This window comes from Cucurbita maxima, unplaced genomic scaffold (assembly GCF_002738345.1).
Source record: "Cucurbita maxima cultivar Rimu unplaced genomic scaffold, Cmax_1.0 Cma_Scf00009, whole genome shotgun sequence".
NCBI lineage: Eukaryota > Viridiplantae > Streptophyta > Magnoliopsida > Cucurbitales > Cucurbitaceae > Cucurbita > Cucurbita maxima.
The window spans coordinates 3,670,398-3,683,212 of NW_019272025.1; the positions used below are offsets into that span (position 1 = coordinate 3,670,398).

The 12,815-nt window shown below is 30.6% G+C and overlaps 1 protein-coding gene and 1 non-coding gene across 2 annotated transcripts; one reads left to right on the forward strand and one right to left on the reverse strand.

Moving 5' to 3' along the window:
- The first annotated feature begins 282 nt into the window (after window positions 1–282).
- TRNAL-UAA lies at window positions 283–365 on the forward strand. The gene has a single exon. It is a non-coding gene; the product is annotated as a tRNA-Leu (tRNA).
- Window positions 366–1,710: 1,345 nt separating this feature from the next.
- LOC111484076 (glucomannan 4-beta-mannosyltransferase 2-like) lies at window positions 1,711–6,605 on the reverse strand. Its single transcript, XM_023130512.1, has 9 exons — window positions 5,875–6,605; window positions 5,681–5,779; window positions 5,291–5,543; window positions 3,644–3,754; window positions 3,285–3,421; window positions 3,058–3,171; window positions 2,753–2,952; window positions 2,427–2,651; window positions 1,711–2,334 (listed from the first exon to the last, which is right to left on the reverse strand). The coding sequence occupies exons 1-9, from the start codon at window positions 6,199–6,201 to the stop codon at window positions 2,172–2,174; spliced, it is 1,629 nt and encodes a 542-aa protein (XP_022986280.1). The 5' UTR covers window positions 6,202–6,605; the 3' UTR covers window positions 1,711–2,171.
- Window positions 6,606–12,815: the final 6,210 nt, after the last annotated feature.

Here is a 12,815-nt window from a genome sequence, read left to right on the forward strand (position 1 = left end):
TTTATTTAAAAAACAATTTCTTAATACGCTTTTAAACTTTAAAAAAATAAATAAATAAATAAGGTACTATGAAACTTACCAAATTAACTATTTCTATCCAAAATTGAAATTTTTTTGAGTTCAGAGATTTTTTTTAAAAAAAAATTAAACGCATTATTGAAAAATTTAAAAAGCCAAACCAGACCCACATTTATATTTAAGGGTTTATATGGTTGCTCTGTTACAGTTTTGGAGGTGATTAGTTTAGTTAATTTTATAAATTTAGTTCATTGTTAACAAATAGCTGGTTTGCCCGAGTGGTTAAGGGGGAAGACTTAAGATCTTCTGTACATAAGTACGCGTGGGTTCGAACCCCACAGCCAGCAATTTTTTTTTTTTTATATCTCATTTAACTTCCTTTTAAAAGCAGTTGTTCTTATCTATGAAAATTCAATGAGATAGAAATATGCAGGTTAAACAAAATAATAATAATAATAATAATAAAAAAATTAATGACCAAATTTAGGAGCTTAATAAATAATTGTGAGTATTCATAGATTAAATGGACAAAAAAAATGAAAATGTTGGAGACTAAGATTAATATTAAAATCCCAATAAAAGGATTAATGATGAATAACATTAGAGTTACATTATTACATATCTTTTGATTTAAGTTATTTTGAGTGCAAATCTTAGACTCTTCCAATTATGACCCAACTTTTTTTATTTTAGGTAAAAAAAAAAAAAAAAAAAAAAAAAAAAAAAAAAAAAAAACCACATCTCCAANTGAGCTTAAATTCAGCAAAGCCTATTCATTCTCTCTTTAGTTGGATAAATTATATATAAACCATATTTTGGTGTATCTTTAATTGCTCCAATTTATTTATTTTTTTATTTATTTTACACCACAATTGTGATTTTAAAATCAAAATCAAAATGTGAAAAGACAATTCTCTCCTAACTTATTTATTATGTTGGCATTCATTATTTTGAGCACTTCCTCTCTTCAATATCATTCACACACAAATTCTAAAATAACCTTATGGTTTAGGGTTACATTATTAAGTCAGCTATAATGTTTCTTTTAATCTTCAACACTCCAATTTTGTCTATTCGTCTAATAATATACATCAAAAATTGACGGAACTTACCTCAGGTCAGCTATAAATACATTTAATTAAAAGGTCATCCAAATATTAAAATTTTAACAATAAATTAATTGAGGAATCATGAAGAAGCTAATCCAAAATGCTCAAGTATGCTTTGCACACGCTCCAATGAAGTGTTATTATTAGCAAACTGCGTTTAGTTTTGGTATTCATAATTGGTGTGACCAATAAGTTTATCCAAACTAACTAACCTATAAATAATTGGCATTTAACTTTATAAAATTTCAACCATTCATTTATCAACAACCAACACACTTCTACTTCAAGTCAACATTTTCCAATCTAATTAAATACCCATTCGCCTAATTTTCAAATTTTTATTTCATCCCACTCATCCTTTACGAAGGTTTGACACATGTAAGGATGAAATTTCTCTCCAGTAAAAGCATTTTAAAAATTTTGAAATTGACAAAGATAGTAACGAGTCAAATTAGATAATATCTATTAACGATGGGTTTGAGTTGTTATAAATGATATTAGGGCTTAACATTGCGTCGTGGTGTGCCACTAAGACGTTATGCTCCCAAGAAAAGGAAAAAAAAAACAAAAAAAATGGAAAAGCTTGAGAAATGGTAAACAATTGTTATTACAAGTCCATCCTTTAATCCATGTCCATTATTCCCTCGCAAAACTCTTAAGGAAAAAGGTAACAAATGGGCCAACTCCATTAAATGACAAAAAGTATTTCACAATCTCAAAAAGAAAAAAAAAAAAAAAACAATCTAAATGACGAAAATACCCATAGCAATTCCCCTTTTTCCTCTTCAAATCCTAACCTCTCTGTTCTTGTTCATCATGTTCAACATGTTCATCATGTTCATCATGTTCATCTTGTTCTTCCAAGAAGCTGGCTTTTATCTGAACTGAACTGAACTGAACTATTGCCTGAAACCCCACTTTCTTGTTCTAAGTTAGGCAGGCTACTCCTTCTGTAGAACATTATCAGCTTTACTAAATATATCATATATATATATATATATATATATTTGAATAATCTTTTTTAAAGGAAGTGGTCTTCGCTTCTCAAGAGCTTGGGATGATGGTGCCAACATAGCCAATTCCAGTGATCAGAAAGCTGAATGTCTGAAGGAATAGGTACACAAAGTAGCAGTTCTTCCCATGAACAAAGTCATAGCAACCACACAAGAACAGGAACGCTGCAAATCCCAGCTCCAATGTGTTGATTCTGTCCTCATTTCAAACAAAATAACAACACAACACTCAGTTTTCACAATTGCCAAACATAATTCAGTTCTGTTCAAGAGGATGTTTTTTTACCTGTCTCCCAACTTGCACCTCAACCTTATTTTAGGCACTTTGGCATTTGCCTTCAGCTTGGCAGCATCAGCAGCTGCCTTGTTCTTCAGAGCATCTCCAAGTTTTTCAGTCACAACCCATTCGTTGGCTCGACCCGCTTCGAACAGACCAATCAGAGTTGCTTTCGTGCGGTGCAATGACATCACGTTTTCGAAAAGAATCCAGTAGAACAGAAGGTGAATTGACCTGCATTTTTTTTCCATAGCACAACAAGAGAAAGATGACTTTTGGTGTTTTGTTGTAAAAGAACACACAAAAATGGGCTGTCAAAAAACACAAAAACAAACCTTGGAGTTCCCACTGAGTTCAAAATGGTAATGATTGAAGGAATGTAAACAGCTCCCCAGATTGGTACATACACTTCAGGAACCAAAATGGTAAGGGGAAGAACAACACAGTAAAAGAAGAAAGTAACCATATGGGCAATGATCTTCCGAACGAAGAAGAAACTGTAAATCACATAAACTTTCTTCCAGAATTTAACTTTCTGCAACAACAACAACCAAAGTTCATGGAGAACTTATCAGCTTTAATTATGGATTCAACAAGAAACTATTTGGGTTATTTATGTTAGCAGAGATTAAGGTAAGACCTTGTTTCTGACAATTTCCATGACCATTTTGCGGAAAAGATTGGCAGGGCCACAAGACCATCGGTGCTGCTGAAAACGGAAGGCTTTGAAAGTACTAGGAAGCTCACTTTTTACCTGTAATCAAGAAACATGACAAGAACTTCATTGTTTGGTCGGAAAATCCAACAACGACAAGAAACACCACAAGAAAAGGTGGTTTTTTTTCAGATGGGTAATTTTTTTTTCACCTGCAGGTCACCTAAGTAGACAAATTTCCAGCCTCTAAGACTAGCTCGAACCGCAAGGTCCATGTCTTCCACTGTGGTCCTGTCCTTCCACCCACCTGCCTCATTAATTGCAGCAATTCTCCATACACCAGCAGTTCCTGCGCCATGTCACATACTCATAAACTACACACCATCCCACGCGCATTCAAATTTTTAGTCAAATTCTTAAAACAAAATGGTTATCAAATAAGATGTAGACACAAATTCATATGATGAACGATGATCTTTGTATAAAATGGTCGTGACCCATTACTAAAATATGCTTGTTTGTGAATATAAATGACCATGATAATGTGTTTATAAGGGATAAAGTAGAATACCATTGAAGCCAAAGAAGGCATGGGTAGCAGACCCAACTTCTTGCTCCACTGTGAAATGGTAATCCAAAGACATCTCTTGCATTCTGGTCAACAAGCACTCATCTGCATTCACTATTGCCAAAAAAAAAAAAAATAACAATAAAAGAGAAATTTTTGTGTAATAAAAAAATTATAATTTTGCCAAAAAAATTGAAATAATTGATTATTAAGAGGGAATTTTCGAAATTATGAATTGAAAAACACTTTTCCAACTCAAATCAACAAGTAACTATGAAGAATAATCATTGTTATCAATGTAATAATAATAATAATAATAATAATATTCTGACTCATCTACAAAAAGAAGCAGGCCACGTGGATATGTACAGGTAATCAAGTGTGACCCACATGGAGGAAGTTTCATGTGGGGAATGAGTTGGCAACTTTTGATTAGTTAATTGGGCAAATTTGATTCACGGTATTCCCGTTATACCCCTAACGTGATCACAGCAAAGAATGTGCCACGTCATCCAGAGCAAGACAAACTTCGGTAGTGTCGGTAGCAATTACGAGGCCTACCAGTAAGGCGTTTATTGTACGAAACACTTTAAATAAATACCCAAATTAAATTTAATTTAGCAAAAAAAAAAAAAAAGGAATTTTGTGGAAAAGGCACGTGGACAGTAGTGGCAGCTTTTTTCCAAATGACAAAACTACCCCGAACTCTACGGAGAAAAAAGTTTTCAGAATATGAAATGTCAATTCTACCCCACTCAACACTGCAAGTTCTGGTATTCTTAGGGGACAGGATGTTGACAATTGGCAAAAAGGCCATAACGTTTTACATAATTTATTAAACGACCTATAATCGTAAAAATAAATAAATAAATAAACAAAAAAAGACAGCTTTTTAATTTTATTAATAAAATTAAATTTTGACAAAGCTATTTAAGTGCCATTGATCGAGGGTAATTAATGCGACAATTAAAATTAAATTAGTCTAAAGTCCTACCTACTGAACCATATTACATTATACTATATTCTAAATCTTATTAAATTTAAATTCATTGAAAAATACAAAAATTAACTAACAATTATACTATAAAAATGGGACTAAGATTATATGAAATAAATCATACATTTTAGCAAATGCTAGGTATTTTTCTTATATATTTATTTTTATTTAATTTTTTGTTCAGAGAGTGGGGACCACAGCTCGTGATGAGCTTTCTGTAGAACATGTGTCCCGATCATGGTGGCAGAGAGGGTTTCTAAAATGTGGGGACCACCCCGTGATTGATGGCTCTTTTGTGTGTGTGTGTGTGTGTTAATGTGGGCCCCACATACCCCTCCTGCATCCAATCTTCCCCCGCCGACGATAAGGGGGTTGATTAGACAAAAACAAAACTTACAGAACGGGAGAAAATTATTATTATTTTTTTTATTTATTTATTTGGTTCTATCTTTTTTAAAAGACTACTATTATTCGACCACCGACACTCTAGGAAATTGCATCACTGATAATTAAACGAACCCATAAGTGGAATTAATCAACGCTTATGTTAAATTTCCACAAATAAACAATGCAGCTAAATCAATCACAAGAGCATGAACCAAAACGGAATCGAATTGACTGTAAAATGGAAAAGAACAGGTAAAGCAGCTTACCGAATCTCCAGCGAGCTTGAACCAGAGCAATATCTGAGTTATGGACTAAGAACGGAATGGCCCGCCGGAGATAATCCGGCTCCGGCCTGAAATCGGCGTCGAAAATGGCGACATATTCACAGTGTTTAACGTAGCTCCGTTTAAGCCCTTCTTTCAGAGCTCCAGCTTTGTATCCTCCTCTAGTTTCTCTGATTTGGTATGTTATGTTGATCCCTTTGCTTGCCCATCTTAGGCATTCTTGTTCCACCATTTGCTGCAAAAATGTGTGTAAATCCACATTGGATTTGGATTCGATAAGAATCGTGTGGGTTTCGTGTTGGGAAATCAGGTTTTTGTGATTTGGGGATTGAAAACGATGAGAGTCGGGAGATTAGAAGAGTTTTTAAGTACCTTAATGACAGGGTCGGTTGAATCGTCAAGAACTTGGATGACGAGGCGGTCGGCCGGCCATGAAAGTCCACAAGCAGCTCCAATGGAGATCTTGTAAACCTGTAACAAACAAAACAGTCGCAGATTTCAGAACTCTGTTATTTGATAAACAAATGTAAGAGAAAACAGGGGAGGCAAAATTGAGGAGAACCCACCTCTCTTTCGTTAAACATAGGGATTTGAATGAGAACATGAGGGAAATTGGAGCTTCCCAATTCCAAATCATCCTGAATGGGTTCATAATTGTAACGTTTCTCAGGCTTCTTCCAAAACAGCTTAACAAGAATGATGACAATTCCCATATAAAGCCTTTCAAAGAAAAGCATGAGAGACATTGTCAATGAGATATAAACCATTAATCTAAGCACAGGAACTATCAATGGCGCTTTGATGAGCTCCCATATGAGCCAAATTTGGTCAGTGAAATCGCCTCTTCCCCCTTGAAACGACTCCGGTAAGAGAATCTGTGAAGCTTCTGCCATGGCCTCTGTCTGAAACAGAGCGGCGAATGAGGAAGAAGAAGAAACCGACGGATCGATGGGTTTTAAAGGATTTTGAAAGAAGGAAAGAAGTAAATGGGAATGGGAATGGTTTAAATGGAAGGGAAATAACAAAAATCCTTGGAAATATGGAAAACAGAGCAGAAAAGGGAAGTTCCAACTCAGATCTCCCTCTTCTTTGCAGTAGAAAATTGTTGTGATCTCTCTGTTCTTTCTCTCTCTCTCTCTCTCTCTTAACAACCTGGCCAACCCCCCAATGGCCTCTGCGTCTGCCTCTGCCTCTGCTACCAAAAGTATTATTTTAGGGGGAAATTGAAGAAGGGGATAAACAGTAGCAAAGGCAGTGGAGCAGAGAAAGAGAGACAGAGAGCGCGTGTGTGAGTAACAAGACGGGGGAAATGGGTGTATATATAGCAAAGAGGAGATCATAATTGCCTCCTTAATTTTCCTATTAATTTACTTGCTTGTTTTTTTTAATTTATTATTTTTCTCTAATTCATAAAAAAATCGAAATTATCTTGATTCATCCCCTATAATACGGTAGACTCTCATGATATAATATTGTCCACTTTTAGTATAAGCTCTGGTGACTTTGCTTCGTACTTTCACAAAAGTTCTCACTCCAAGATCATTTCCTCATGATATAATATTGTCCACTTTTAGTATAACCTCTGGTGACTTTGCTTCGTACTTTCACAAAAGTTCTCACTCCAAGATCATTTCCTAAATTAGCTAATGTGGGACTTTGATCATTCAACATTCATATGATCTGATAATCCGACTAACATGGACTACTCAACTCAAACCATAGAAAATTAGTTGGATTAGATATATTTTTTTTCTATTTGGGTTGAGTTGAATTTTTTGAAAACCGAACAATTCTTGTTATTTCACAAGTTTGACTGGTTTTTGGTCAGGCACCAAAAAATCGAGTCATAACTCAATCCAACCCTACAATATTTATAAAATTATTATAAAGATTAAGAATATTTGACATTTGTAAGACAATGTCAGTGATTTGTTGTGATTTATAAATTTTTTATATTTAGTTTTTATTAAAATAAGTATATTTTTTTTAATAATTACAAAAATAACCATCCAACTAAACAAAAAACAAATAAAAAGAATTGAATTAAATTGGATTGAGTCACCAATCTAAAAATATGAATAAATAATTAAAACTAATACGGTTAATTAAATTTGAGATATTATTTTAAAAATAAATCTTCCAAAATAAGAAAAATTAAAATATGATTTGGGAATATATAATATTTAATTGTGGGTTGTTGTTAGAAGCAATTATTAATACCACTATTTATAACCTTGCTTATTTTAGGGTAAATTAGAAATAAATATATATATATATATATATATATTTATTAATATCCTCTTAGTTAATTCATCAATCTTTTAAAATTATCCATTCATGTAAATAGGTAGAAAAAGAAAAAAACAAAAAAACAATAATAGAACACAAATAGACTTTAAGACTGAACGTTTAACAAGCTTAATATTAATAGTCGATTGAGTTGTTTGAATTTAATATGCTAAAATTAAATACATTGATAATTTTGTTCCTAGTTTTGAAGACAACCCATAAGATAAAAAAAACACGGGTATTTAAGAATTTAAATTGAATAGATGAAAAAAAATAAGAGTATTTATACTAAAAATATTTAGGCATTTATCTTTTTTTTAAAAAAAAAAAAAAATCCAACTCCAAATAATTTTAAAAAAAATATGTTAAATGAAGTATTAATAGACTATATATATATTTTACTTTTTAAAATTTTTTATAAAGTTGATGAGAATTTTAACAATTTACCTCCCAAGCTAATAGAACATTTTTTTAATCCAAATATATTATTAAAAATTGAAAATAAAATACAAAAGTTCGAGGTATTTATATATATATAATTTAGCAATTATTTGATTATTTGGAAGGTTTTTTAATGGGAGTAAATTATATTAAATTCTGATTGATTTTATTTTTAATGTTAATATGATTTATCCTTCTAGTAAAAATGTGAAAAGGGTACCGTAGCTTTAGTTCACCTTCCCAATAAAGAAATAAAAATTCATAAAATATTATTATGCAGTGGGACCCACCTTTTCCTTTTCCTTTTTTATTTTCTATTTTATTTTTTACTCATTTTCTGACGATAAATATATATATTACATGTACACTAGAATATAGTTTAATCAATTTAGATAGCTCAAAATTTCACCTTTAAAAAGATTATATTATAACAATAAAATTAAACTAACTATATAACACATTATTAATTATGCTAAAATATAGAAATCTCACATGCCATAAGTTTAATGTGTACTTTAAAAAAACATTATAGAATTATTTTCTTTTTTTACAATATTATATTTGAATGATACTATTTTTGTAAATACATCTTTTAAAATATATTATTTTCTGACAATGAGTGATACATAAATTAATTGACACCACATCGATATGATCACGAAGATAAGAGAACTAAAAAGGCTTTAAAAGAAATGAAAGTTACTACATATACCAACAAAGTATATTTTTCTTTTTGAGAATTCTTTTATAATAATGCATGTGAATGAGACAAAGCATGCTGGAATCTCTTAGAAATTAAAACAATTCTAGGTTGGGTGACCTTTTAAATTTTTTTTATATGATATATGTCAATGAGAACAAAAGATGTTGAAAGTTCTTAGAAGCGAGAAATAAATAACGTAACTATGTCACAATAACAATGTCTGAGTCTCAAATCTAAAAAAAAAAAACATAATAGTCGTGAAATATTTGAAAGTGCATTATTTTATTTTATTTTATTTTGTCATGTAATAAAAATTCGGTGCATTTTCCTTTTTTATATTGTTTAGATATTCATTTCAATCTACTCATTACTTATTGAAATCAGGAAAAAAAAAAAAAAAAGATTCATGATTTGTGGCTTTTAAACACATTTGGTATATATATATATATAGTCAAATATGGAAATGACAAAAATCTTTAAAAAATCCAACCTATTCATAGTCCAAAAGAATTTATTTTAATTTCCACCAAACTTTTAACATTATTATTATTATTATTATGTAATTTTATATATAAAAAATTAATATTTACATTTAATTTGAACCCATATAGATGTACATATGAACATAAAATAAAAATAATGGGTGAATATTTAAAATTAAAGTGAGCAATTAGCCAAAGTTTGTTTGAAAATGAAGTTGGCAGAAGTTGAAAAAAGGGTGATATAAAAGGGAGTGATATATGATATTGATGGTCAAAGGAAGTGGCGTGGCGTTAGTTTGAGTATGGCGAATGAGCATATGTTAAGGCAGGATTTTTGGGGCATTGTTTTTGAAAATTGTAGCATTCACCCTTGTGTTATGCTCCAAATTTACACGCCACTCCCCACTTTGCTTCATTTTTTTTTTTTTAATTTTTCTCTCCCACGTCCTCCCTTAGATTGTGTTTCCTCGGTAGTGTTCTTTTAGTACCTCGATACTTTTATAACAGTCAAAGTCTATTGCTAGCAGATGTTGTCCGTTGTCCAAGTCTGTCATTTGTAGATATTGTTTGTTGTCCACTTTGGTCCGTTATATATTGTTATAAGTCTCACGGTTTTAAAACATATCTACTAAGAAGAGGTTTTGTAACAACTCAAGCCCACCCCTAGCAAATATTCTCTTCTTTGAGCTTTCTCATTTAAGTTCCCCTTAAGATTTTTAAAACTCCGTTCCTCTCTCCAATCAATATGAGATCTCACAATTCCCTCCCTCTAACACTCTCTCCTCTCTCCAATCTCTCAGATCTCACAATCCCTTTTGAGTCCTGGTGTACTCAAGCTAGCACTCGTTTCTCCACCCTTCCAAAAAAATGTTTTGTTTCTCTCTCCAACAAATATGAGATCACACTTTATTATTATAATTTATTTTAAGTGATATAAGTGGTTAAAATTTAGAATGATAAGAAAATATTTGAATTGAGTACAAAATTGTAAAGTATTTAAAAGTATTTATTGAAATTAAAATGAAATTAAGAAAAATAGAATTATAAAATGATGTAATTAATAATAAAAGTATATATATAAAAAATGATGGAAGGAAAAAAAAAAAAAGAAAAAAAAAAAAGAAGAGGGTTTTATGTTGTGTTTGGGGCTTGGGAAATGTCGGTTAGTGGCAAAGCTGAGCTGTCGAGACAGTTTTAGGGATAACCGACATCCAAACAGACCCGTTTTTATTAAGCTGGCGAACTCGCTATCACTATTCATGATAGGTATAGCTTTTTCAATTCCCCAAACAGCCCCCCTCTCTTTCTCATCCCTATGAATACTTAATTTTATTTTTAAAATCTTATATACATATCCTCACCATCTAACCATTAACAAACCCCTATTTTCTTTCTAACGTGGGACCCAATTTAATTTTAATTTTTTAAATTTAAATATACGGATATTTAATCTATATGTATGTAAATAAATATATATATTATTTTACTGTTTTTTACTGTGCAAAAATAAAAAGCAAACAAATAAATGGAAAACAATTGTAAGGTACAAGACAGTAAAAAGTGACGGTAAAAAAAAGCAAAAGCGCTTCTTGTGATTAAGAAATTATCTACTTCAACCACAAGGTTGACGTGGCAAAAAGAGCGTGCACAGGTGGCAATTATTTAATAATTATCAGTGGGGAAAAAATAAAAAATATATTTATTTTACCATCCGACATATTCTTCAGGTTTCTTGTACTCCAAACTACTGATACGTTTTTCAAGGGTTTTGTTGTGATTATGAAATTAATTACAAATCATTTACTTTACATCACACGTTAATCACATTTTATTATAAGCTAAATATAATTGGGTTTCTTATAAAATGTACATTGCATCATTCTTATTCAAATTTACACGGAGTCAGGTAGGATATTACAAACGCATCATTAAATACTCTCTGAAGCGTAGGACCATATCGACTTTAAAAGTAGACGACTTTCCACCAAATACTCTCACGGTCGACGAAGGTTGTGCGAGGGTGCAATTATGCTTTCGATGTTCCATGATTGAATTATATATTATATATATACGAAATGAAAACTTATTTAATTTTTATATAATATATAATTAGATTTACATTAAAAAAAAAAAAGAAATATTATAAATCTAAAATTATAGAGGTTGATAGGTTGATATTAAAATTATAGATATTATATGAATATTTTGTAGAGTCAAATTTTAATTATAAAAAAATGTAAATAAAATAGGGGAATATTAATTATGTGAAAGTGAAAGTTGAATTTAATAATGGTGAAGAAAGTATGGGCTTTCTTATTATTGTGAAAGAAAAGTTGGATTTTAATTCGTGAAATATGTGATGCCTAATCTCTTTTTCTTATTTATTTATTATTATTATTATATACGCATTTATTTAATCCAACGACTGTCGGTTCTTCAATATTTTATTATTAAAAATTTTATTTTGATATAAATATACATTTATATATATTATAAAAATATAAATTATTGAATTTGATCATAAGAGGACATTTTGATAACGATCCTCTTAACTCATTTTCTGTCTTCTATTACAACACGTGTGCTATATCAATTTTTATATTTTTAATTATTGATTTACTGAGATAATTATTTTTTGCAAATACCATTCTAATGTTTAAATAGGATACAAGCTACCCATCAATATGATACAAGCTACCCATAAATTATTGATTTACTGAGATGGAAAGTACGATCTTCTTCGTTAGTCATAATGTTTAAATAAGATACAAGCTACCCATCAATACCTATTCATAAAAGAAAATATAAACTAACTAAATTTTGAGAATAAAATAAAATATATAGGAATATATAAGATATATTTAATTATTATAATATATTATCTAAATATTATATTTTAATACAAGATTTTGATTAGTATTTCTTAGCTAGTCTTCATTTTTTTTTTCTTTCCAAGTAATAGCAAATGAGTTGGTCGTAGAAGATGTTCTAAATGTTGTATGTCTATAAATAACGGGGTTTAAACTCGGTGTATTTTCTTGTAATCTTAACATATATTGTAACAATTAGCAGATAGATATTTTTTCTCTCAAAAGTTTAAAACGTGTCAACTAGAGAGAAGTTTCCATATCCATTCGTTTCTATCTCCAGATAGACGACGTAAGATCTAGTTTTACATGGGAATCAGAATCAGAATATTCCAAAATCATATTGGGTTGTCCTTATTCCTCTAGTCTAGGCGCAATTTGTTGATACTCAAAGTTAGGGCACAAAGATACAAAGTTTCCACAATACAATGCGTCAATCAAAACCTTTGCAGATTTCCTTCCCATGTCGTTTTGTTCATGGCTTCAAATTCTGCAATTCTTCACCGCTTTTAAAGCCTTCATCAATGGGATTCTTTTTTTTTTTTTTTTTTTTTTTTTGGAATTTTATAGCTTTTTCTTGATTGATAAGAACAGAGTAATATGGAAAAGAAAAAGGGAATTTCTTAAAGTTTTCTTACGATCTACGTAAAGTAAATGCCCTTCCTCTTCTGAAAAGTATAGTCTCAACTCAATACATATACTGCATCTTCAATCCAAGGTTAATC

Excerpts from the sequence above, each read along its gene's own strand:
- LOC111484076 (XM_023130512.1), bottom strand. The coding sequence starts at position 6,201 with ATGGCAGAAGCTTCACAGATTCTCTTACCGGAGTCGTTTCAAGGGGGA. Across the intron at positions 5,544-5,680 it reads CAACCGACCCTGTCATTAAG|CAAATGGTGGAACAAGAATG; the intron begins GTACTTAAAAAC and ends ACATTTTTGCAG. Across the intron at positions 2,953-3,057 it reads TGGAAATTGTCAGAAACAAG|AAAGTTAAATTCTGGAAGAA; the intron begins GTCTTACCTTAA and ends TTGTTGTTGCAG.